Source organism: Lontra canadensis, unplaced genomic scaffold (assembly GCF_010015895.1).
Source record: "Lontra canadensis isolate GAN:19392208 unplaced genomic scaffold, GSC_riverotter_1.0 scaffold28, whole genome shotgun sequence".
Classification (NCBI taxonomy): domain Eukaryota; kingdom Metazoa; phylum Chordata; class Mammalia; order Carnivora; family Mustelidae; genus Lontra; species Lontra canadensis.
Genome location: NW_022631022.1, coordinates 3,979,811 through 4,006,928, shown reverse-complemented (window position 1 = coordinate 4,006,928; position 27,118 = coordinate 3,979,811). Strand labels below are relative to the sequence as shown.

The 27,118-nt window shown below is 40.5% G+C and overlaps 1 protein-coding gene across 2 annotated transcripts; it reads right to left on the bottom strand.

Moving 5' to 3' along the window:
- Window positions 1-1,623: 1,623 nt before the first annotated feature.
- MTFMT (mitochondrial methionyl-tRNA formyltransferase) lies at window positions 1,624-26,818 on the bottom strand. Of its 2 annotated transcripts, none has more exons than XM_032864707.1 (9): window positions 26,629-26,818; window positions 21,966-22,175; window positions 19,536-19,658; window positions 17,967-18,069; window positions 16,531-16,606; window positions 10,854-10,945; window positions 4,446-4,524; window positions 3,494-3,576; window positions 1,624-2,063 (listed from the first exon to the last, which is right to left on the bottom strand). In XM_032864707.1, the coding sequence occupies exons 1-9, from the start codon at window positions 26,637-26,639 to the stop codon at window positions 1,866-1,868; spliced, it is 975 nt and encodes a 324-aa protein (XP_032720598.1). In that variant the 5' UTR covers window positions 26,640-26,818; the 3' UTR covers window positions 1,624-1,865. The 2 variants fall into 2 exon arrangements, with proteins under 2 accessions (XP_032720598.1, XP_032720597.1); XM_032864706.1 differs by lacking the exon at window positions 26,629-26,818 and adding an exon at window positions 25,194-25,414.
- Between the last annotated feature and the right edge of the window lie 300 nt (window positions 26,819-27,118).

The window sequence follows — 27,118 nt, the reverse complement described above, 5'->3', positions numbered from 1 at the left end:
TCTTTCCAAAATGCCAGTCTGGTCATCACTTCCCTGATTACTGCATAGAAGACAAAGGTCCAAAGTCTCATGGTTTTCAAAGCCCTCAGTGACGTGGCCCCCATCTTGCTCTTCCAGTCTCGTCTCCATCCGCCCTATTCCAGTTGGTTCCAAATACTCTGCTCTTTTTCCCAGTGTTTAACATGCCATTTGCTGCTCTTCCATAATCCAATGTCAGCTTTTTTCCAGCCAGGTGCATATATATCTGTAAGCATGTAACTAGCTCATACATTGAAGAGAATGCATCACAAATTTGTGGTTTAAAGAACAATAATAAAAGGCTATCAGGTTCCCACTGTCTAGTTAAGAAGCACGTTTCCATAACCTGCTGTGAGATAGTGTTTTTTTATGCCTCTGTGCGTGCTAGGATGCTTTAGTATGCATGGTGACCTCATCATTTGGAGCCTGAGATGCAGCTTTACCTCCTCCAGAAAGCCTCCACTGAATCCCTTAAGGGAGAACTAATGCTTCCATTATGCCTCCATTATGGCATTCATAACAGTATTATACTTGCCTACATGTTTGCCTCCCCAGTAGATTGAAAATACCAAATATTATTTAATCTCTGACTCTCCAGCAAGCAGCATAAAGTCTGGGGTCCTCCTGGGAACAGCCTATTCTGTGCTCTGGCTGAAAGGATGGATTTGCAAAAACATTCCCTCCAAAGCAAGTGTTCCGTAAATAGGATGGATATCTATACAACCTGGTTTGCCTGAGAGAGTCCTGGCTTATGCCTGTTGTGCGGAGTAATTATTATAAGTGCTTCCTTTACTCATGAATGTGCCTAATTTAGATGACCAATTATATGATCACCCTATCAATAAATGTGGAATGGATTTATTAATGAGTGGAGAACAGTTTGTACTGAGAATCTAGGTGGGAAGAGCCGGTATGTAAAAATTTTCAAAAATTCAACAGCTGGCTGCTGTATCTCCTTCCTGCCCCAGGAGTGCTTGACTCTCTTGGAGACAGGAGTTTGCACAAACCAGATGCTCAATAACCTTTATTGCACAATTAAGTTGAAAAATGTTAACATATCCCTACATTAAGAAAACCTAGATGTGGGGTTCCTGGGTGGCTGAGTGGGGTAAGCCTCTGCCTTGAGCTCAGGTCATGATCTCAGGGTCCTGGGATCGAGCCCCACATCAGGCTCTCTGCTCAGCAGGGAGCCTGCTTCCCTCTCTCTCTGTCTGCTTCTCTGCCTACTTGTGATCTCTCTCTCTCTCTCTGTAAAATAAATAAATAAAATCTTAAAAAAAAAAAAGAAAACCTAGATGTAAACCATGAATTTATAGTACAGATTCATGTGATAAAGATGATTAAATATTATGTATGTTTACTACTTTATGAGAACTGGATGGTAGATAAATTTAGAGAGCTGACTTTACTGCTTACTGAAAATCAGAAATGTAGATTAAATACTGCTGAAATGATAGCTTAATCAATGGGGACATAGATCTAAAAAATTTCATAGATGCACTTTTTTAAAAGAAACTATTCAGTAGGGGTATGTGTCTATACACACACACATACACACTAATTACTAGTTAGTTCTATTTGCTTTTAGGGAAAGAGAAAATCTCCTTGAGTTTCACATTATAAATAAAAGTTTTATTTAAAGCTCTTTTTGTTACTCAAATAGAAAAAGTGGTTTTAACTACTGTTAAACAAAAAATGGGAAGTGAAGTAATTCATCTTTTGACAATAATCTTCCTTCCTTTCCCTCCAACAGTGTCATCTTCTTTGATAGTCAAGATAATTCCTTGTAAATAAGGCTTTTAATAAATTACAAATATGTAGTAGGTTCTTATCCATCTACTTCCTAACTACTTAATGCACTGTTGCATAGCAACAATTTTTTTTCCCTGCTTCTTCTTTATTGGAAGTCTGAGAGTCTGAAATCTGCATTGCCTTGGCTGAGGTTGGGAATCTTTCTGGTACCAGGGGTGCAGATACCCATTGTAGAAATCAGTAGCTGTTAGTGTTTTCTTGAGCATCACTGATCGAACACCAATCCAGCCATCCTAAGGGCAAAAGACAAACAGTAAACAGGGGATGGTGGCAAAACTGGAGGTAAATTTTAGCTAATACAACTTTTAGCCTGAAAACAAACCCGTAAATCTTTACCAAATGCCTAGCTTCAGATAGCACTGCACTAAGTAACATATATGATTCTTTGACTCTAAACTTACTATCGAGTGATAACAAATGTACAGACCTGTATAAATTAAACCTATTTAAATATAAAGGGAGCAGAATAAAGAAGTGTGTCATCTTGGCATGGTACTTTACAGTTTTCAGAATATGTCCATGTATCTTACTATGACTGGTCATCAAAAATATAACTGCTCTATAAGTAGGCAGATCCAATATCATCCCCAGCGGAAACTGATTTAAGAGAAAACTGATGCCCAGGGAAGTGCGCGATTTGTCCAAGGCGACATAACTTGTGGGACTTAAACTCACATGTTCAGACAACCCCAGCTCCTTCTATGAGAGCAAACTGAAGATTTGCAGGACAGACCTATAAAGACCCAGACAACAGCAAACATATCCACCCTACACCATTCGAGAATAAGCAAGATGAAGAGAGGCTGATGTGGGAGCTGTGGATCTACAGTCTGTATAGGTCAGATCACCCTATCATACATTGTGAACTTGGCCTCTTGAGCAGGAAACGTCGCACATCAACACCATCTGAAGGAAAATACCAGGAAATCGAAGAAATGTGGAACGTCTCTCAGGCCATAAAATCATAACATAATAATGGTTCGAAAGTCATTTTAAATAGGTTAAGAAATCTCCTCTTTAACCACTATTGAAGAGTAAAAGCAAGTAGGATACCTGCACTGTAGTAGTTCAGCTAGATACTCTACTATGGCTATCTTCTGTGATCACCATATGAACAAGGTGAGTTGCTAGTTAAATAAGACTTGTTAGTTACTAACAAGAACTTGTTAATTAAAATGGACTGCCGAGAATATACAAGTTTCTTTTAAAAGAGCACTAAACTTGGGGTGCCTGGGTGGCTCAGTTGGTTAAAGCCTCTGCCTTCGGCTCAGGTCATGATCCCAGGGTCCTGGGATCCAACCTCATATCAGGCTCTCTGCTCAGCAGGGAGCCCGCTTCTCTGTCTCTCTCTCTGCCTGACTCTGCCTACTTGTGATCTGTCAAATAAATAAATAAAATATTTAAAAATAAATAAATAAATAAATAAATAAATAAATAAATAAAAGAGCACTAAACTTACTGAATCTTCTTTCAGTAATAATGCCTTGGTAAGACTTCATCACTTTCAAAAATTATACTAGCGACTCTTACTATTTCTTAAGAAAAATTAAACTGTCCATTGGCTCACTCTGATGGATTAAACAGTTGAGTGAAGTCTTAACTAAAAATGATAAACCCTAAACTCAGTAGAACAAGTATAATTTAAAGCTAAAGGTGAATGTACCTTGCAACAAACCAGCAGTATTTGTGACTGTTTGTGGTATACTACTGATCCTGGAGTAACAGGTTGTCCTCTTAATTTTGGATCTAAAGAATTGGGGGGAGGGGAGAAGGACATGAGAGAGAATAAATAATTATGCAACTTCATGGTGCTTAAAAATAAAAAAACATCCTAGGAGGGAATACTAATACCAGAGGGCATACCTGCTGACACCCTGATTCCGTAATCCAAACTTACAATGGAGCCATGGTGCTCTTGTGCATCTCAAACCCAAAGGGAAGCTTTCCATACACATAGGAACTTACCAGACCTTTACCCAGTCTCCCAAAGATCAACTGAAAAATGTCAAATTTAGAAGTTTTGACCATTTGAGGGAGATAACTAGCTACCAGTGGAGAGGTATACAGGAAGCTTATGATCCAAGCTGACCCTTCCATCCATGACCCAGCAAATCCCATTCTTAGATTCCTGAGAAACTCCCAACTCCCTCTGAGCTGGACCACCTCCCTCTGTGGCTCCCACTCCTTCAGTCCACCATATTGGGAGGGCACTAATGGGCCTTAGAATGGACTGTGTCACAAAATGCTACACCCTGGCCTAGGATTCTCCCTGAGTTGCCCAGGGATTTTCATTATGATATTCAGCAGAATGAAACTGACCAAGTCATTCTGCACTCCCTGAAAACCTTAGTGTAGAAAATCACAGAGCTTAAAATGGGATAGTAAGACTGCTTTGCCTACTTCCCACATTCTTAAGATGACCAATGAAAAAATACATGAGAATGGACATTGCAAAGAGTAAGACAATAAATGAATGTAAAGCATTATCATTACTGAACTCACACAAACTAAAAGAATCCTTATTTTTAGTAAATGTGACCTATGGTAAAACAGTCACATTTTCAAATGGACTACAGTGAAAATGTTTTCCACATCAGCTATTCAAAAGTTAGTACCAGTGAGGACTGAACTATTAACTTCTACCAAATCCAGAAGTTTAACGGTATTATCCATCCAGAGAGTCTGCAACGGAATCTGTAAATAAAATTAAAGAACGTATGATAATGGAATACACTCAACCCCCAAATCCTTTTCAACGACTATTTTGCATTAATCTGGTCTGACTCTCCCAGTTACAGAAGAATTGGTAACTGAGTCTCTAAATTTTATGATACAGTACACAGCTGTGTACCCTCTACAACAGTCTCCAAGACTGATAAGACCTTAAACACTATTTTAAAAGTCAATGTTTATATCTTTATTGATATTTCTAATTTAAATTTATGTTCATTGTAAGAAATGCAAGCATTACAACAATTATATTTTAAAAACTTAGAAAGTAGGCATGCCTGGCTGGCTCAGTCGGAAGAGCTTGTGACTCCTGAACTCAGGGTTTTGAGTCCGAGTCCCATGTTGGGCATAAAGATACTTAAATTAATAAAACTTAAAAAAAATTTTTTTTAATTTAGAAATTATTCTATACTCTCAACACCAGAAGTAACCACTGTTAACAATCTGATTGGTATATCCTTTTATTTCTTTCCTGCAAATATTACAAAAATCTAGAACATACTCTTACAAGGAAGTTTTTTACCTGACACTGAAGCACGGGCAACTTTCATCAGCGTATGCATGTCTATTTCCTCTCTATCTGTGGCACAGTACTCCCATCATGACTATATCATAATTTATGCAACCAATACCTTTATGATGGACATTTCAATTATTTTCAATTTCTTGCTACTATTAATAGCAATTCCTCCCAGTATATGGACTTTTAATCTTGGGTATAGTAATTTTTTTTCCTGTGCGTAAGTTTTTTTTTATTTTTATGAAGTAATATTAGCCAGTTTTTTCTCTCATGGCTCCAGTAATTCACATCATGCTTAAAAAGGGTTACCCTTATACTTTAAGATTATTAAATATTATAAAATTATTCAACAGTGCTTTTCCCTTAGTTCTTTGTGGTTTCACATCTTTGCATTTAAATGCTTGATCCATTTTTCTTTTTTTGATCATTATTTTGACTTTGAAAGTCAGGATTTGAGGGCTTCAGGATTTGGTTACCCTCTAATGGCTAACCAGTTCGGTTGTCCCATTTACTGGACAATCCATCTCACCCTGCCCCACAATGTGAAGTGACACTTTCGTCACATTTTGATTTCAGACTAATAAAAATTAACATGTAGCGGGAAGTAAGTTCTCTCAAATTTCTGAAGTAAATACATGTATCTTCAGACTGTAGCTTAATCCTCTATTTCATAGACAAGGAAAGTGAGGCCCAGAGAAATGCAGCTATTTTCCCAAGTTTAGACACAGCTAGAGCCTAGGACCAGAATCTAGGTTTTCTCATTCTCAGCTCAATGCTCTCTTTATCACCTCCCCTAAAGAGGTCATTTAATTTTCAGAAGAGTTAGATTGTTTCAAAGATTTCAAAATCATATATTTGCATGGATTTAATTCACAAGGTTTATCTCCTTTGATCTTGGCAGTTGTGGACATGGTGATTAACCCTGTTTTAGAGGTAAAAAAGCAGAAACCCAGAGAAAATAATGGGTTTTGCTCTTGGTTAGTAAATGGCAGCTCTAGGAATCAAATTTCACCTTCTGGTTCGTAAGTGCTCATTCTGTTATGGCCCAAGCTTTTTCTCGATGGAGAGGAAAGGTGAATTGCAGAAGATAACGATCATTATATGGTAATGGAACTGTGTTTAACTTTTTTAAGACTTTATTTTTGAAACTTCTTTTTTTTTTAGAGATTTTATTTATTTGACAGAGACACAGTGAGAGAGGGAACACAAGCAGAGGGAGTGGGAAAGGGAGAAGAAGGCTTCCCAAGGAGCAGGGAGCCCGATGCGGGGCGGGAACCCAGGACCCTGGGATCATGACCTGAGCCAAAGGCAGACGCCAAATGACTAAGCCACCCAGGTGCCCCAAGATTTTATTTTTAAGTAATCTCTATACCCAACGTGGGGCTTGAACTCACAACCCCAAGATCAAGAGTTACACACTCTACCAACTGAACCAAACAGCAACTTTGTTTAACTTTTAAGGAACTGTCAAACAATTTTTTCATAGCTGCTGTACCAGTTTACATTCCCACCCCAGAAATGTATGAGAGTTCCAAATTTCTCCACATCCCTGTCAACACTTGTTATTGCCTGTTGTTGTTTTTTTTTTAAGATTTTATTTATTTGGCAGATCACAAGTAGGCAGAGAGGCAGGCAGAGGCGGGGGTGGGGGTGGGGGGTGGGAAGCAGGCTCCATGCTGAGCAGAGAGCCCCATGCTCATGACCTGAGCTGAAGGCAGAGGCTTAACCCACTGAGCCACCCAGGTGTGCCTATTGCCTGTTTTTTTTTTTTAATTTATAGCAATCCTAGTGGGTGTGAAGTGGTATCTCTGTACAGTTTTGATTTGCATTTCCCTAATGACTAATGAAAATGACCATCTTTTCATGTGTTTAGTGGCCATTTATAGATCTTCTTGGAAGAAGTTATCTATTTAGAAGCTTTGCCCATTTTCTAATCACGTTTATCTTTTTGTTGTACAGTTGGAAGAGATCCTTATATAGATACTGGACTATTATCAGATACATGATTTGCAAATATTTTCTTCCACTCTATAGGTTGTCTCTATATTCTTGATAGTGTTCTTTGAAGCCCCAACAGTTGTTAATTTTCATGTCTAATTTCTCTATTTTTAGTTTGGTTGCTTAGGCTGTAGGCAACGTATCTAAGAACCACTGCCTAATTCAAGGTCATGAAGATTTACTCTTAAGTTTTCTTCCAAGAGTCTTATCATTTTAGCTCTTATATTTAGGTCTCTGATCCATATGGAGTTTGTGAGGTAGGAATCCAAATTCATTTCTTTTTTATTGTGGATACCCAACTATCCAAGCACCATGTGTTAAAAAGATTATTCTTTCCCCATCAAACTATACTGGTACCACTATCAAAAATCGATTGACAATAAACATGAAGGTTTATTTCTGGGCTCTCAATTCTATTCCATTGAAAAATAGGTCTATCCTTATGTCAGTATCCCACTGTCTTCATTACTGTAACTTTGTATTAAGTTTTGAAATTAGGAAGGGTGAGTTCTTTAACTTTGTCCTTCTTTTTCAAGATTTTTTGGCAATTCTGGGTCTCCTGGGATGCCATATGAATTTCAGGATCAGCTTGTCAATTTCTGCGAAGACGTCAACTGGGGTTTTTATAGGAATTGTGTTGAATCTGCAGATCAATTTGGGGAGCAGTGCCATCTTAACAATATTAAGTCTTCCAACCCAAGAACAAGGTCCTTCCACTTACTTACATCTTCTTTACTGCTTATTAACTCTAAAGTTTCTTTTAGATTCTTAATGATTTTCTATATATAAGATCATGTCATCTGCACATGGAGTTTTACTTACTCCTTTGCAGTCTGATTCTGTATTGTTTCTTTTTTCTTGCCTAACAGCCCTGGCTAGAACCTCCAGCACAATGCTAAATAGAAGTGGTGAGAGTGGACATCTTTGTCTTGTTCCTGATCTTAGGTGGAAAGCTTTCAGGCTTTCACCATTAAATATGATGTTAGCTGTGGGTTTTTGTCAGGTTGAGGAAGTTCCCTTCTTAGTTTGTTGTACATTTTTATCATGAAAGGGTACTGGATTTTGTCAAGTGCTTTTTCTGCATCTATTGAGTAAATTCTGTGGCTTTTGCCCTTTATTCTATTATATGGTGTATTACATGGGTTGTTTCTGTATGTTGATTCAACCTTGCATTCCTCATATAAATCCTACTTGGTCATAGTATACAATCCTTTTTTATATGTTGTTTAATTTAGTTTGCTAATTCTGCTGAGAATTTTCACCGCTATATTCATTAAGGATATGGATTTTGGCTTTCTTTTCTTGTGAAGTCTTTATCTTGTTTAGCCTACCTTAGGTTTTGTACTAGCTGCTCCCTCGCCTAGAATGCCATTTTCCTAATCTCAGCATGATTCATGGCTCCATACTATCTTTCAGATCTAAACTTAAATGTCAGTTTAGAGGTGCCTCTTCCATCTACCGAATCTAAAATAACCTTCAGTTAGTCTATCACATTTTCCTCTTTTAATTTTCACCAAAGAACTTATCACACTATCTGATATTTTTATTTATTTGCTTATTTGTTTCTGTTTTCTCACATCTTCTTTATCTCTGGTACCTAATACAATGCCTGACACATAGTCGGCTTTCAAAAAATATTTTGTTTAGGAACATCTGGGTGGCTCAGTCAGTTAAGCATCTGTCTTCGGCTCAGGTCATGATCCTAGGGTCCAGGGATTAGTCCAGCATCAGGCTCCTTGCTCAGCAGGGAGCCTACTTCTCCCTCTGCCTGCTGCTCCCCCTGCTTGTGCTTTCTCTGTCTCTCTGACAAATACAATCTTTAAAAAAAATTGTTTAATGAATGCATGAATAATAGCAGATAACATTTAATGAGTACCTACTCCAGATACTATACTAGATGCTTTATATACATTATATCAGCCCTAATTACCAGATGAACAAACTAAAGCTCAGAGGTTAAAAAATAAGTGGCAGAGACAAGGTGGAGCCCAGCTCTGCCTGGCTCTAAAGTCCATGTTCCTTTCCCTATGCTTCTGTTGCAGTGGGGAAAGTACTGGGTTTGAAGTCAGACAGATCTGGTTCAAAACCTGCCTCTCACTAACTGGCAATGGTACCTTGATGGCAATATTCAGTGCCATCCATTCTTTTCTTTAAGCCTCAATTTCATCAACTTAAAATCAGATGATACCCACACATAAGGCCGTGATCCTCACTGAAGAACTTGGCATGCTAGAAGTATTCAGTGGCAGGTCTCCATCTTAATCAATGTTAGTAACAGGTGGCCCAGGAGCTCCTGGGTGGCTTAGTGGGTTAAAACCTCTGCCTTCGGCTCAGGTCATGATCCCAGGGTCCTGGGATGGAGCCCTGCAATGGGCTCTATGCTCAGCAGGGAGGCTGCTTCCCCCTCTCTCTCCGCCTACTTGTGATCTCTGTCAAATAAATAAATAAAATCTTTAAAGAAAAAAAAAATAAATAAAATAAAATAACAGGTGGCTCATTAAAAACCCCACACTTGGTAGGCCCCAAGTTCAAACAACACAAGAGGCTACCAAAATGAAGGAGGAAAAACCCGATACATTTGTCAAAGAACTGAGAATTTAACTCAGGTCTTTTAATAAGTATTTTTTTTTAGTTTTTAAAAAAGATTTTAAGTAATCTCTACACCCTCAATGTGGGGCTTGAACTTACAACCCAGAGATCAAGATATATATGCTCCACCAAATGAGACAGCCAGGCACCCGACATATTTTAATAAGTATGTAATAAATACTCTAAGTATAAATAAAGAACTATTTAATAAATAAGTTACAGTTACAACTCCACTTTGTGTACCATCTGTAGAAATTGAGGACTTAAGAATTCAGTTGTAAAAAACTGGCTACGGGCAGAAAGACATACTGGGAAAAGCATTGGATTAGATGTTAGAAGATTTAGATTCATTATTTTGTGATGGGGCACCCTGAAGTTCATATATATATATACATACATACATACACACACACACACACACATATATATACATATATATGAATATATATTCAAAAGTCCTTTGCAAATTTTAAGGTCCATATAAAAATTTGAAGTTTAAAGAATATTTAAAAAATGAATTTCATACACACACAAGAATTTTTGAAAGCAAGGACTCGAACATATTTGTACACCAATGTTCACAACAGCATTATTCACAACAGCCAAAAGTGGGAAATAACCCAAACCTCTGCTGACTGATGAAGGGATAAACAAAATGTGGCATACACATACAACAGAATGTTTTCCTTAAAGAAGAATGACATTCTGATACATGGTACAGCATGGATGAACCTTAAGGACATGATGCTAAATAAGCCAGACACAAAAGGACAAATATGATTCCACTTATATGAGGTGCCTAGAATAAGCAAATTCTAAGAGATAGGAAGTAGATAGTGGTTACCAGCGACTGTGGGAAGGGGAGATGGGGGAATTAGTGTTCAGTGGGTACAGAGTTTCAGTCTGGGATGATTACAAAGTTCTGGAGATGGATGGTGGCAATGGTTGCACAATGATATGCTACTGATTTATACACTTAAATCATGAATGCTACTGATTTACATGCTTAAAAATTGTTAAAATGGTTTATGTTATATATCTTTTATCAGATTAAAAGTTTTAAGAATAAAATGAATTTCAGGATTCTTTAGGTTTAGTTTGCAATTCATTCCTAAATAAAAGTATTTTGAAAATGAATCACATACACAGACAATTAGGTAAAACTGCAATCTGACTTCCAACTTACTATAGTTCCAATGGCACGATAAAGTCTGAATATCTGCTCTGAAGTTTGTTCCTCCCATTTTATACATCTGGTACCAGCAGATATCTTAGGGGCTACAAGATAAAGCCAAGAGCGGGAATAAATATCAGGTTCTATGTCCATGAACTGATAGCTATTTTTTTTTTTTTTAAGAATTTCTTTAATTATTTGAGAGGGAGAAAGAGAGAGAGAGAGAGAGCACATAAGCAGGGGAGAGGCAGAAGGAGAGGGAGAAGCAGGCTCTCGCTGAGTAGGGAGCCTGATGTGGGGCTCAATCTCAGGACCCTGGGATCATGACCTGAGCCGAAGGCAGCCGCTTAACAGACTGAGCGACACCGGGCGCGCCTGAAATGGCAACTATTGATGCTGACTGAGAGAAGCGAACTTTTATTACTTTCTCAACTTTTGAGAATATTTGAAATTTTCCATAATTTGAGTATATTTGAAATTTTCCATAAAAGTAAAAATAAATCAATCACACAGATACGAAAGAAAACTGGGTGAATTTCTTTGTAACCTGGGAGCAGAAAAAGCCCTTCTAACAATGACTCAAAATCCAGAAGCAATTAAATGACAAATATGAATACATAAAAATAAGCTTTTAATAAAAATAAACTTTCGTATGGCAAAAAGAAAGGTCATAAATCGAGTCTAAAAACAAATGATGGGGGCACCTGGCTGGCTCAGTTGGTAGAGCACGTGACTCTCAATCTCAGGTTTTCAAGTTCGAGCCCCACATTGAGTGTAAAGATTACTTAAAAAAACAACAACACAACAACAACAACAAAACCTGAAAGTATTTGTAATTTTCATCACAATATTTTAGATCTATTTATAACAAATATTAGGTTTACAATTACAAATTAATCTAAAAAAATATATATATATCTATGTAACATAATCTTAATATAATAATATTATATCCAGGACTACTTTATATCTATTATGTGGATTTATTTATATCTATCATATAAAGTACTCCTAAAAACTGAGAAGAAAAGACCAAAAATGTGATAGAAAAATGGGTAAAAGATATGTCTCTTCCTAGAAAAAATAAATGCAAGTAGTCTTTAAACATACAAAAAAATCCTCAACCTCACTCACAGGAGTAATGTAAATTAAAACTACTCTAGGATGCAATTTCTTATCTATTGGCTTTGGAAGTAACATAAGCTTCAAGTTATTTATTTATTTATTTATTTGAAAGATTTTATCTATTTATTTCATAGACAGAGATCACAAGTCAGACAGAGATCACAAGTAGGCAGAGGGGCAGGCAGAGAGAGAGGGGGAAGCAGGCTCCCCACCAAGCAGAGAGCCCGATGCGGGGCTTAATCCCAGGACCTAGAGATCACAACCCGAGCTGAAGGCAGAGGCTCTAACACGCTGAGCCACACAGGCGCCACTAGCTTCAAGTTATTTATAATGGCATTCTTCGCAATAGCAAAAGTTTGGAAACAATCAAAATGTCCATCAATAGGGAATCTGTTGAATAAATTATGATACAGCCATATAAGTGAGAATTATACTGCCATAAAAAGGAACCTTCTTATTGACAGGAAAGGATTTCCAGGGTACAAGGTTAAGTGAAAAAACCAACCAACCAACCAAACAAACCAAAAAACCAAAGGTACAAAAGAGTATATATTTTATGCCACCTTTTGTGAAAAAATAAAGGAAAAATCAATTTATTTATTTATTTAAAGATTTTATTTACTTATTTACGAGAGAGAGAGAGAGAGAGAGACCACAAGTAGGTAGAGCAGTAGGCAGAGGTAGAAGGAGAAGCGGGCTCCCCACTGAGCAGCGAGTTTGATGAGGGACTCGATTCCAGGACCCTGAGATCATGACCTGAGCTGAAGGCAGACGCTTACCTGACTGAGCCACCCAGGTAACTCAGGAAAAATCAATTTAAAAATACGTGGTATTTGCTTATTTTGATAAAAGGAAAACAACTGGACAGCTAAATCAGGAATTCATAAAATAGTCACTCGAGGAGGAGCTAGGGATGGAAGTGAGACTTCTCTTGAGTATACTTTTATAAATAGCTTAAATTTTTTAATCATAGAGATGGTTTATATGATTTAAAAATAAAATTTAATCATAAAGAGAAAAACAACTCTGAAAATTGAAAACTAAAACAAATAAATCTAACTATGTGTCAAACTAGGTAATAAAATGGTAAAAATAATCATCATCTCCAGTAAGTTTTGGACATAGCACTCTGACTACACAGCATTAGAAGGATATATTCTATGGACCAAAAAAACCTGCAGAGGAATATGAAATACTACTCAATAATTTTACTGTTTGTAATAACACTGGTGTTGTAATTCTGAAACTATTTTATGCCTACCAATTAAATAAATAGGTCAGTATTAACTTTTGAAAAGATATTCAGTTTAAAAGAAAATATAAGAAAAACCCTGAAATTCAAAATTTGAATCGGGGGTGCCTGTGTGGCTCAGTCAGTTGAGTGTCTGACTTTGATTTCAGCTCAGGTCATGATCTCAGAGTTGCCGGATTGAGCACCGCATTGGGCTCCACATTCAGCATGGAGTCTGCTTGTCCCTCTCCCTCTGCTCCTCCCCCTGATCTGTCAAATAAAATCTTAAATAAATAAATAAATGTGTGTGTGTGTGTGTGTGTGCACACACACACATATATATTTGAATCAATAATGGTATGAACTCAAATATGTTTTAAATGTTAAAAAAATATAATGCCTCACCTTGTCCATTGACACCTTATCTTGGAACACACTGTTGTGCCACATGGATTCCAAATAGCACCCCTCCCAAAACAAACAAGGGAGAGATGGTTTGTTCTAGCATGGGACAGAGAACTTATAAGATGACTCTGGGGCAGGATGCCTGGGTGGCTCAGTGGGTTAAGGCTTCTGCCCTTGGCTCAGGTCATGATCTCAGGGTCCTGGGATCAAGCCCTGCATCGGGCTCTCTGCTCAGCAGTGAGCCTGCTTCTCCCTCTCTCTGCCTGTCTCTCTGCCTACTTGTGATCACTGTCAAATAAATAAATAAAATCTTAAAAAAAAAAAAAAAAGATGAGTCTGGGCATCTTATAAAAGAAAGCAAGGAAGCACTTAAAAACTAGTTAAGGTTGTCAAAAGGATGCAGGACCCAACTTTAGGGGGCTCCCACTGGCTAAATTTGGGATGACTTGAACAGGACAAAGAATTATAGATGTAATTAACTGTAAAACACAGTAAGTGAAAATCCATGAGCCAAATCATAATTTTAAAAACTCAGTTGCCGGGGTCCCTGGGTGGCTCAGTGGGTTAAAGCCTCTGCCTTCGGCTCAGGTCATGATCCCAGAGTCCTGGGATCGAGCCCCGAATCGGGCTCTCTGCTTGGCAGGGAGCCTGCTGCCCCCTCTCTCTCTGCCTACTTGTGATCTCTGTCTGTCAAATAAATAAATAAATAAATCTTTAAAAACAAACAAACAAAAAAAACTTAGTTGCCACCATAATTGAACGTGACTGTGGGCACTAATTTCTTACTCTAAAAATTGGTAGAGAAAGAATTAAACATTGATCTTGCCATTTTAGAATGAACTAGGATTCATCTTCAATTAATGAGGAAAAGCTCTTCTTCATAGAATAATGCCAAATATTAAAGGTAAAAGTAATTGGAAAATCACCATTTCGCAATCCCTAATGAAATAATTCATTCAGGGAAGAAGCACCAACCCATGCCAAAATCATTACATGAAAGGTTGTTAGAGAACAGGATTATTTGCATGGTGCCAAAGCATCACCCCACAGATTACCTGCCAACTGCAAAGGGAAAAACAAATCTTTACACTGGACTCAACCAAGTGGTCAAACTGAACTTCACCAACCTTGATGCAACCTGGTATTATCACTCACTGATGTGACATCCAAAGACTAGAGCAGAGAGGTGGCACTCTAACATATCCTTTTAAACATTTTTTTTTCCAAAGATTTTATTTTATTTATTTGACAGAGAGAGAGAGATCACAAGCAGACAGAGAAGCAGGCAAAGAGAGAGAGGGGGAAGCAGGCTCCTCGCTGGGCAGAGAGCCCGATGCGGGCCTTGATCCCAGGACCCTGAGATCACGACCTGAGCTGAAGGCAGAGGCTTAACCCACTGAGCCAGCCACCCAGGCACCCTTAAACAATTTTAACTTCTGAATCATGTAAATGTTTTACATGTTCAAGAAATAACTCATAAATAAAAATAAAAAGCAATCCTTAAAATTAAAAACAAACTGAAACAAGTACCACTGGAACACAACAACATCTATGAAATATTCTTTCCAAAAACGTCAAGCCTAAGTCTAACCAAGCCTTTAGAATTTCCAATGCAGAAGAAATATGAAGTCTAGAAAAATAAGTTAAACAACACTGGAAGGAAACAGACAACTAGCCTATTATCTTCAAAAAGTCAATGACATGGGGACTCCTGGGTGGCTCAGATGGTTGGACAACTGCTTTTGGCTCAGGTCATGATCCCGGAGTCCCGGGATCGAGTCCCGCATTGGGCTCCCAGCTCCCCGGGGAGTCTGCTTCTCCCTCTGACCTTCTCCTCGCTCATGCCCTCTCTCACTGCCTCTCTCTCAAATAAATAAATAAAATCTTAAAAAAAAAAAAAAAAAAAAACTTAAAAAAAAAAAAAGTCAATGACATGGAGGGGGAAAAATAATGGAGGAATTAATCTAGATTAAAGAGATACACCAACAAATTATAATTACATACTACTCTGAAAAACTATCCAGCTAAAAAAATGTATTTTTAGACAATTAGGAACATTTATGTACTGGACATTAAATGCTATTACGGAACTATTCATTTCTCTTAAGAGATGCATGTTGAGGGATGCCTGGGTGGCTCCGTCGGTCAAGTGTCTGCCTTTGGCTCGGGTCATGATCTCAGGGTCCTGGGATCAAGTCCCACACTGGGTTCCTTGCTCAAGAGGGGGCCTGCTTCTCCCTCTGCTTGTGCTCTTTCTCTCTCTCTCCCTTTCCCTCTGACAAATAAATAAATAAAAATCTTAAAAAAAAAAGAGAGAGATGCATGTTGAAATATTTAGGAATGAAAGGTTATGATGCATACTTCCAAAGGATTAAGCAGAAATTTTAAAATATATACTAAATAAACACATACACATATATAGTGAAAGAAAATATGCTCAAATATTAAGAATTACTGAGTCTGGGTTAAACAGGTATTCATCATTTTTTTTAAATCAAAGATTTATTAACTTATTTTAGAGAGAGTGCAGGAGGGGCAAAGGGAGAGGAAGAGAGAGTCTTAGGCTGACTCCTCACTGAGCAGAGCCTGATATCAGGTTCAAGCTCATGACCCTGAGCCAAAACCACGAGTCGGATGCTTAACTGACTGCCACCCAGGTGCCCTGGTATTCATCATCATTTAACTTCTCTCTCTGGTACTTTTCAATACAAAGAATAGGGAAAACATTTCCAATTCTTCAAGAGACTACATGTTAAGAGGAAAATGGAGACTATAACTTGCCATTCTTTGGAAAGAGACATACAAGTGGGCACTCACTCTTTAGTCAAAATCAAGGGCAATGTCCCATTGAAGTCAGAGCGTTCAGGTGCTATCATGACAGACAAAAACCCCGTGGAGGAGTTTGGGGTCTCTGTAACCTTCACTTACCATATGTCACTCCCTCAGTTGGCTGCTGCCTTCCATTGCTCAAACTCTCAGGCAAATTTTTCAAAACTGAAATAAGCTGGAAAAAAAAAGGGGGGGGGGAGAACAACATATTCAAGATGAAAAGAACAAAAGCAGAAATACATTACAATTCAGTACATGACATTACCGAAAGCTTTGAAGGAGCTGTGTGGCAGGGTAGGGCAGGAAACTGCCTGAGGCCATGACCACACAGGGCTCCTCAATGGAGTCTAGATGGAGATGGTGCTCTCTCCAAGGACAGAGCAATGAAGTGCTTCCAGAGAATGCCGAGTTCTACCGGCTATGCAAGCTTTTCTTGTCAGAAAAGTGTGTGCTCAGGAATCCACACTCTGAGCCCTAGGAGGGAAGGCAATGGAGCCTCAAAGAAGAATGTACTCTGGAGTCACACAGTCCTGGGTTCAAATCCCAATTCCACCACCTACTCTTGTGACATTGTGGAATAGTTCTTTGACTGTGTGGCCTTCAGCGGATGACAGTATCAGCTGCCTCAAAGGTTGGTTGGGAAAGTAAGAAAATAAGTCTAAGGAGGATCCAGAATAGTCCCGGCACACGAGCCAGTCCTTAAAAAATGAGCCACTATTGCAACACCATTTCTCTGGTGAGTGCCTGGATTAGGAAGCACCGTCTAGATGGTCGGGGAAAAACTATCCTCTACAGAAAATTAACTAGTTCAGATGAAAATCATTGATTTGGCCATGAAGCATTCACTCCGACCTACTGTATGCAGATTCGAGCTATACAAAGCCAAAGAGCTCACTTAGAGCGAGGGCATCAGCAGAACTCCAGTAATATGGAGGCGATGACTGCAGTGCAGGCACAGAAGGGAGAGGAATGCACCGTCACTGAGGGAATGGCTGTTGGCCAGTCTGACAGGGGTGCCAGGTGAGTCTAGGAGCCGGAGGCTGGAACCGGGAAGGAGCTTCTAATGGCCTCACTGGAATGCAGGGGGCCACAGAAGCTCACGTGTTTCAGGAGAGTCTGTATTAAGTACCACTGTACATTTCCCAAAGACTCACATGAGAAATGTCAACCTTGATGTTAGGAAGCAGGGAGAGAAATCGATTAAAAGAAACAAAAAAGCTGGGGCACCTGGGTGGCTCAGTGGGTTAAGCCTCTGCCTTCAGCTCAGGTCATGATCTCAGGGTCCTAGAATCAAGGCCCGCATCAGGCTCTCTGCTCAGTGGGGAGCCTGCTTCCCCCTCTCTTTCTGCCTGCTGCTCTGCCTACTTGTGATCTCTCTCTCTCTCTGTCAAATAAATAAATCTTAAAAAAAATAAATACAATCTTAAAAAAAAAAAAACAAAAAGATGAAAATGACGCATCCCAGAAGTGTTCTTTGCATCACCGACAGTTAGGAGACCTAGGAAATGAAGCAGTGGGATATCAGAGAACCGTACCATGTTGGCCCCCAATCTTGACAGCACTGCCTCCAGTTCCTTGGCAGTACTCTTAGGTGGCACAGGAACCGTTTCCTGTTTGAGAATTGGGCCGACATCAAACCTACCAAAAATCAAAAGCAAATAACAACATTACTATTTCTTCCGATCAATAGGTTTATCTACGTGAGTGTTTACATACCGCAAGGGTAGTTTAACCCTGGCTGTGGACTTGACTGGTAGCCATTAGCAAAAGAGAAACATCAGTCTGAAAGAAGGGAATGCAAAATCTGGCCTATACTCAGATTTTATATCTATTTTTCCTAAAGGAAAAAAGTACAAAATTGAATATCAGGGATTTAATTGCAGTTGCAAATAATTCCACCTTTAGTAATTAAGAGTATTTTAAAAGTTTCTGTTTATACAATGAAGACACAGAGCAAAAAATTTATTTTCCAAAGAAGTACCATTAAGAAATTCATAATGTGGGTGCCTGGGTGGCTCAGTGGGTTAAGCCTCTGCCTTCAGCTCAGGTGATGATCTCAGAGTCCTGGGATCGAGCCCCGCATCGGGCTCTCTGCTCAGCAGGGAGCCTGCTTCCCACTCTCTCTCTGTCTGCCTCTCTGCCTGCTTGTGATCTCTCTCTCTCTGTCAAATAAATAAATTTTTTAAAATCTTAAAAAAAAAAAAAGAAATTAATAATTTCTTTCTACATATCTCTTCTCAAAGGACAAGAGTTTTGCCTAGATTATAATCATTGGTGATTATAAGTTGATACAAGTGTATTTGCATTCCCACAGTCTTACATTTTACATCAAGCTCTGTAAATACTGGCTCTCAGCTTTTATTAGAAATATGCTTCATTTTAAATAATTAACTTTGTGGTTGTTAATTCTATTTTCAACCTATAATAAAATGCTTACTATCAAAAATTATAAACATCCACAAAACAGTGTGAATAGTCTCTTGAATCCCCAAATAACATCATCCAGAGTTTAGAATTATTAAAGTTTTGCAATTCATTTCATCTGCCTTTCTTGTTTTCTCAAGTAAGTTAAAGCAAATCCCAGGTATGCAGTTGTTCTTGTGAAGCTGTGAATTATTTTCTGTGGGGACATTAGGTGATAACAGATAGAGGCTTAATATAATCCTGTTTTAGACTATAGTAGGATTTAAAAAATTAAAAATGTTTAAGATAACTATATTACACATTGGCATACAATGTGGTCTTACTTCAGGTTCCAAAAATTTTTGACCATAGAAACCAAGGCCAGCAAAACCAAGATTCATTACAACTCGTATCCAAAAATCCATCTCTCATTTATACAATGTTTTTCACAGAAACCCAGCTATCAATAATACAATTTATTTCAGTTAACAAGGTAAACATTTCACAAGAACTTAAAGAGACACTATGTAACACCAAACCACATATAGTTTATGTCAGAAACCAGGAAAAGACAGAAAGGGAAGGCACCGTGGAGGCAGAGGAATTAGCACCATCCATTCATCCACTTCCACGTCCTCTTCGAAAAGACTGACATCAACATTCAAAACCACAAAGTCTAGAGAAAAGAAAATATCTCCTACCTTTTAGGTTTAATTTGCATAATCGTCACTCCAGTAACTGTGTCTCCGTGAAGCACGGTGTGGATTATAGGGGCTGGACCACGCCACCTCGGGAGGCAACTGGGATGGACATTCAGTATGCCACTGAGTCAGAAAAGGCAGAAATTGGTGAGCAAGTGGGCCTTACCATTTAGTTCCTGCTACCCAAATACGCGACTTTTTATCACTATACTTCCCCAGAAAGTTTGGAAAACAAACTTGAATCTAGTAAAGGGAGCCAGAGATTAAGTTTACTCTCTTACCATAAGAGATCAATGAAACTCAGTTAAAAACAGAACAAGAGGGGCACCTGGGTGGCTCAGATGGTTAAGCGTCTGCCTTTGGCTCAGGTCATGATCTCCAGGTCCTGGGATCAAGCCCCATGTTGGGCTCCCAGCTCAGCTAGGAGTCTGCTTTTCCCTCTCCCTCTGCCTCTCCTCTGTCTGTGCTCTCTCTGTCTTTCAAATGAATAAATAATATTTTAAAAAATAAATAAATCAAATCAAATAAAAACAGAACAAAAAGACTATTCACTGTCCCAAAGATGTTCCACAACAGTCTGTGATGTCTGGGAGTTTTTAAAGATTTTATTTTTAAAGTAATCTCCACACCCAGCATGGGGCTCAAACCCATAAACCCGAGATCGAGAATCACAAGCTCCACCAACTAAGCAAGCCAGGTGCCCTTGGGAGTTTTTAAATAAAAGCAAAAAATAGCTTTTATACTGTAGGAGAAGCACTCAAACCCCCCTGTGCGTCTCATGGACAGTGTGAATATACAGTTTAGTCCAATTACCCTGTTTCATTTAGTCTGCATACAGAATGCCTAGAAAAAGTTTCTTGAATCCCCATCCAACGATCTATTCATCTTTGCTCTTTATCCCAACACACCTAGTGCCCAGTGATGAGCAACTTCAATCATTTACTAGGTAAGCTGATTAGTTTGACGATGTCTCCACTGCAGGAAGATGAACTCGGGAGTGCGTGTACACGAAAGTCTTAGATTCAAAAATTCCACGGTTCAGCCCCGTCTGATTCACCCAAGAAATATTTACTGAGCACAGTCCATGTGCTGGGGATACAAGCAACACCGAACCAAAGGAGGAAAAATTCTGCCCTCAGCAAGCTTGCATGCCAAGAACAGGAGACAAACAACACAAAACTGTGTAAAAAGTTTGTCAGATGGTTCTAAGGGCTATGGAGGAAAATAAAGCAGAGAAGGGGTAGGAGTACTGGGTGGGAGACGACAGTTTTAACAGGGGTCACAGAAAGTTTTACCAATAAGAAGACACTTGAACAAAGACGTGAGGAGGTAAGGGAGTAAGCCATGCAGACATTCCAGGCAGAGGGAACAGTAAGTATCTTGAAGAAGGTAAGTGTTCAGCAAGTTCAAGGAACAGCACAGAGGCTAGTGTGGCTGGAGTGGAATGAACCTGAGGAATAACATGAGGAGACGAAGCCAGACAGCCAGGAGGGGACCAAACCCAGTAGGTAGGTCCTCACAGGCCCAGACTCTTGACGACTTCTGAGTGAGATGGAAAAACACCAGAGAATACTGAGCACAGTGACATGATCCGACCTCTGCTTTAAATGGATCACTTCGGCTGCTAGGCTGGTAAAAGACTGAGAAGGCCAAGGACAGCAGACACTGGGGGCGGGCGGGGGGATAGAGGGAGGAGGTTACTGCAGAGCGATAGGTGAATTCTATCTAGAGCCAATAGGATTTCCTCATGGATTGGGTGTGTGGTATGAGAGAAGGAATCACCAGTCCCTGAAAGGTTTCAGTCTGAACACCCAGAAGGGTGGAGTTGCCATTGACGGAGATGAAGACTTGGGGAGGAGGAGCTGTTGGGCAAAAGTTCAGGAATGTAATTTAGGACATCTTATATGTAAGATGCCTATCAGACACTAGGTATCAGTGGCCTGGAGTTCAGGGAGAGATGTGAACTGGAGGGACACATCTGGGAACTGCCAGCATCTACATGGAATTTAAATGAGGGTGGGTGAGAGAGCCCAGAGATCAAGAGCATCACACATTTCAACAATTCATGACACTAACAAAATTTTTTATCTTAAGAGAAAACAGTAAAGACAGCAGAATTAGACTTCAAATCATTGCATTTTAGATTCCAGGACGGTATACATTTTTTTTTAAGATTATTTATTTATTTATTTGACAGAGATCACAAGTAGGCAGAGAGGCAGGCAGAGAGAGAGAGAGGAGGAAGCAGGCTCCTCGCTGAGCAGAAAGCCCGATGTGGGGCTCAATCCCAGGACCCTGGGATCCTGAGCCGGAGGCAGAGGCTTTAACCCACTGAGCCACCCAGGCGCCCCGTTCCAGGTCCATATATAAAGACCAAAAGCCTCCTATACTGTATCCCCTTTAAAAACAAGAACAAAAACAAAAACTCACTAGGGAAATTTAAGAATAAGAGCCTCACTCAAAAGTCGGCCAAATGAAGCGACCACTCCAACGTCGTACTCTCCAGATCCCACATCTGGCCACTCATACACTGGAAGCTGAGACTGGACAGCATATTGCTTCACTAGTAGTCCTTTTGGGGATGGGGACGGCACTGTGACCACCTCCAATTTTTCGATTAACTCTTCCTCTTTGTTTTCCCTAAGTTGGAAAGATTGGAAGAAATTGTGTTAAGACAATGACTCAAAGTTAAACTACTTCACCTACTTCCACAGTACTTCTATAGTTAAATTCATGAAACATTTAAGGATAAATGCTTAAAACTAGTACAACTGAGAGACTGAGTTTTTGTTTTTTATTTAATTAATTATTTGTAATTTAAAGAGCCATATGTGGCTAATGACTACTGTTTGGATAGCAGGGTTCTAGAAATTTCCTGTGCATACAAAAACATATACAGTACAGATATTTTACACAAATAGGGTATTATATATACTGCTCTGCATTTTGTTTTTCCCTCTTAACAACGCTATATTACTATTATGTGAGTTTTTTTAAAAAACGGGTTAAATATACATTTGCTTATATATCCAACAAACATTTCTAGAATAAGAAACTGAAAACAGGGGTCGCCTGGGTGGCTTAGCTGGTTTAGCAGCTGCCTTCGGCTCAGGTCATGATCCTAGCGTCCTGGGATCGAGTCCCGCATCGGGCTCCTTGCTCATCCGGGAGCCTGCTTCTCCCTCTGCCTCTGCCTGCCATTCTGTCTGCCTGTGCGCGCTCTCTACCTCTCTCTCTCTGACAAATAAATAAATAAAATCTTTAAAAAAAAAAAAAAAGAAAAAAAAAAAGAAACTGAAAACAGTTGCTGTCTCTGAAGAGAGGAAGTGGGAATGGGAGACAGAGGTGGAGGGAACTGACTTTTCACTGTATATCCTTTGAACCTTTTTTTTAAAAAATATTTTATTTATTTATTTAACAGAGATCACAAGTAGGCAGAGAGGCAAGCAGAGAGGCAAGCAGAGAGAGAGAGGAGGAAGCAGGCTCCCCGCCGAGCAGAGAGCCCGATGCGGGGCTCAATCCCAGGACCCTGGGATCATGACCTGAGCCGAAGGCAGAGGCTTTAACCCACTGAGCCACCCAGGCGCCCCTCCTTTGAACCTTTTGAATTTTATACCACAATCATGTGTTAGCCAAACAATAAATACTTTTATTAACCTTTAAAGATTTTATTTTGAGAGAGAGAGACAGAGAAAGGGCGCATGTGGGGCAAACAGGGAGCAGGGACAGAGGACAGAGGGAGAAGCAGAATTCCTGCTGAGCAGGGAGAACGATGTGGGGCTCGATCCCAGGACCCTGAGATCATGACCTGAACCAAAGGCAGCCACTTAACCGAATGAGCCCCCCAGGCACCCCTCGATCCAATAAATACATTAAAAAAACAAAAGATATCCCATGGACATCATTCCACGGCAGTACATGTAGTACTACATCTTTCTTTTTACCTGCTGCATTGTAGTCCAGTGCCCAGGGATGTTAGTTTATTTACCAGGTATTGCATCATGTGTGAGGAGTTAGGAGAAAAGGAGTATATAGGAGGCCCTAAAGACAGAGCACATGAGTAATGGACCCGCCAAGCGAAAGGTCAGGACACATGCCTTGAGATTCTGGAGACATCTGGAGAAAGCAGTGTGTGGAGAGTACATTATGAGGATGTGCAAAAGGAACATGTGTGAAGGGGCTGTTTCAGGGTGTGCGTGCAGAGCAGAGTGGTGGAGGGAGGAATATGATACGAGGGGATTAATGGGGTTGTCAGTAGGAGGGGCTGCTGTAAAGAATCTGCAGGGAAAATGTTTGTAGCAGCAATGTCCACAACAGCCAAACTATGGAAAGAGCTAAGATGTCCATCAACAGATGAATGGATAAAGATATGTTATATAAATACAATGGAATATTATGCTGCCATCAAATCTTGCCATTTGCAACGATGTGAATGGAACTAGAGGGTAATATGCTGAGCAAAATAAGTCAATCAGAGAAAGACAATTATCATATGACCTCACTGATATGAGGAATTTGAGAAACAAGCCAGAGGATCATAGGGGAAGAGAGGGAAAAAAATGAAACAAGAGGAAACCAGAGAAGACAAACCATAAGAGACTCTTAATCTCAGGAAACAAACTGAGGGTTGCTGTAGGGGAGCGGGTGGGAGGGATGGGGTGGCTGGGTGATGGACACTGGGGATAGTATGTGCTGTGGCAACTGCTGTGAACTGTGTAAGACTGATGATTCACAGACCTGTACCCCTGAAACAAATAATACATTATAGGTTAATAGTAAAAAATAAAAGAAAAAAAGAATCTGTAGGGAAGACTTGATGGAGATGACAAGTAGTGCTGGGGGTGCATCAGGAAAAAAGGCTGTGGGAAAATAACAAATGGAGGCTGAGGGAAGGCAGGCAGAGCAGTACAGTTGGGTCCAGCCACCATAGATAATGGACTTTCAGAACAGGCTGGATCTCAGTTTTTTTCCCCCAGTAAAAGGCATTTGTTAAATTGTAGAAATACTAAATGTAGAAATACTAAATGTATACCTAAGAGTTGTGATTTATAAATTTATTCACCTGAAAACAGTTGTTTTTGGACTGTGTCCTCATTTCAGCCCCAGAAAACAGGGTCCCGTTGTATACAGGGAGGAGATGAGGAGCGGAGAAGTGAGACATGGGTGTGCCTGTGCCTGGTAAGAAGCCCAAAGGATTGGAGGGTACAAATTAATGAACAGAAGGTAGAAGGAGGAAGTGGAAAGGGCAGGACTTCAAGTCAGACAAAGTCAGACCCCGGTAAGGCCCGACATGCTCAGATGATGACCTTGGGCAATCGCTTAACCTCTCTGAACTCCGGTTTCCTCACACACAAATTGGGCACGGAGGTGCGGGCAGAGGACAAAGGAGATGTATGCAAAGCGACAGCGCCGGCTTGGCACCACGCGGCGCCCGGCAGCGCTTGGAAAACCGAGAGACAGCCGGGAGCGGGAGTGTAGACAGGAGGGACCAGGCGCGCCCCGTGCACCTTTCGGGCGCCCGGAGACGTCGGGATCTGGGCCCAGACATTTCCGACCCTGCTGCCTTCCCTTCGAGGAGTGCAAATCCTTGGGGCCGGCTGCAGAGGGTCGGCATCAGCGCCTTCGGCAGCAGGGCCCCCCAAGCCCCGGCCCCGGTACCTGGCGGCGTGCAGCGCCCGCAGCGCCTCTCGGGCGAACTGGTCCGTGCCGAAGAAGAGCACCCGCCAGGGCGGCTTCTCGCGGACTCGGACGCCCCGGCCATCCTCCCCGCCAGGGGACCCTCCAAGCCCAGCCAGCGCTCGCCACTGGGGGCTAGGCCTACCGCCGGGACAGCCACACACGGGCCAAGGCCCCCAACAGCGCCGGACTAACACCCTCATCACCTCCGGGGACGGCCTATCCTGCGCAGGCGCGTCGGGCTAGAAGACGGTGCGCGTGCTCGGCCGGAGGGGCGGGGCCGGAAAGGAGGGCTGATGGGCGGGGTCTGCTGGCGACTGGAGGAGAGGCCTGTGTGGTTTGACGCGGGTCCCACCTGTGTTGGAGCTCATGTAGGAGCTGGCTGGCTCTAGCGTCCCCATGATTTTATTGCATTTGTTTGCACGATTTAGCCAATCTCCCCAAAAGAACTCTTTTGGGAGCAAATCATGTGTTTTCAGACAGTGAAATCTCATTTATTACGTAGTTATGATAATTAATATTTACCGAGTATTTACTGTATGCCTTGCTTTGGCTAGGCATTTTATATCCATTATTTCGGTTAATCCTCATATCAAGCATGCAAAGTAGATATTATCACAGCCATTTTACTGAAGAGAATCCGAGGCTCAATGAAGTGAAGGGAATTATCTACCTAAGCTCCTGACACCTAGTTGATGTTGCTCCAAAGTCTGTGATCCTTCCATTTGGTCTTCATGGCAATCCTCATGTACTAGGCAAGTCAAAGTCCCCATTTTGCACTAGAGGAAACTGAGGCTCAGTTACTTGTTCGCAGTCATTCTGATGAATCTAAGGCCCCAGTCTTGCCCCTGTGGTTTCCCTCCCACACAAAGGGTTACCATATGGGAAATTTTCAGGGGAAAAAAGCAGGGGAAACTGCCCCAAAATAACTGTAAGGAAATTTAATGCTTGGATTCTGTATTCCAGAGGCCCATACAGTGGCCCTCTCGTGTATGATCACACATCTTGTGTATGGCTATAGAGTGGAGACTGGATTTCCTTTCTGTTCTTACTCTTAACCACATTTCCCCATCACACAGTCTTAGACCCCGTGGCCCTGGATCAGTCCTTCTTCCCAAATTATGAGCTCTGCCCATCCCTGCTTCTGTGCCTTTCCTTGCTGTTCTTTTTTTTATTTTAAAGATGTATTTATTTTTATGTTAGAGAGAGAACACATGAACAGGGGGTGGGGTAGAACGAGAGAGAGAATCTCAAGCAGACTTTGAGCCCATCACAGGGCCTGACATGGGCACAGCTTGATCCCAACACCCAGAGATCATGACCTGAGCTGAAACCAGAGTCAGACGCTTAACCCACTGAGCCTCCCAGGCACCCCTGCTTGCAGTTCTTTCTAGACTGCCTTCCTCATATCACTTACCTTAATGACATCCATTCTTCAATACCAAGTTCAGATATCTTCCCAGAAGCCTCGAGCTCTTGCCTGGATGAATTTAATGTGTTTTTCCATGTGGTGCCTCCTTAAAGCTCTGTGGGAACTGCTGCTTCTCACACAATTTGGAATTATTCAAGTAAGCTGTCTGATTATGCATCAACATTGACAAATTCACCTGTGTGTTGAAAAGAGAGAGGCAAGGAGGAAGTGAGAGACTGTATTTTCAGTGCTTCTGCTCATCTAATCATATAGGAAGAGGAGAAGATGAGACCTCAGACCTTCCATGCTTCCAATCAAGTTTTGTTCCAATATCTTCTGTAGTAAGTGGAATAGGATTCTAACATATTTGTTTATTTATTTTAAATATTTTATTTATTTATTTGAGAGAGACAGAGAGCACACACAGAGGGAGAGGGAGAGAGAGAAGCAGACTCCCTACTGAGTACAGAGCCCGACACAGGGCTCGATCCTAGGA

Coding starts and splice junctions, on each gene's coding strand:
- MTFMT (XM_032864706.1), bottom strand. CDS start 25,414: ATGAGGGTGTTAGTCCGGCGCTGTTGGGGGCCTTGGCCCGTGTGTGGC. Junction 10,946..16,530: donor AACTGAGGGAGTGACATATG/GTAAGTGAAGGT, acceptor TTTATCTTGTAG/CCCCTAAGATATCTGCTGGT. Junction 4,525..10,853: donor ATCGTGCCATTGGAACTATA/GTAAGTTGGAAG, acceptor TTTTATTTACAG/ATTCCGTTGCAGACTCTCTG.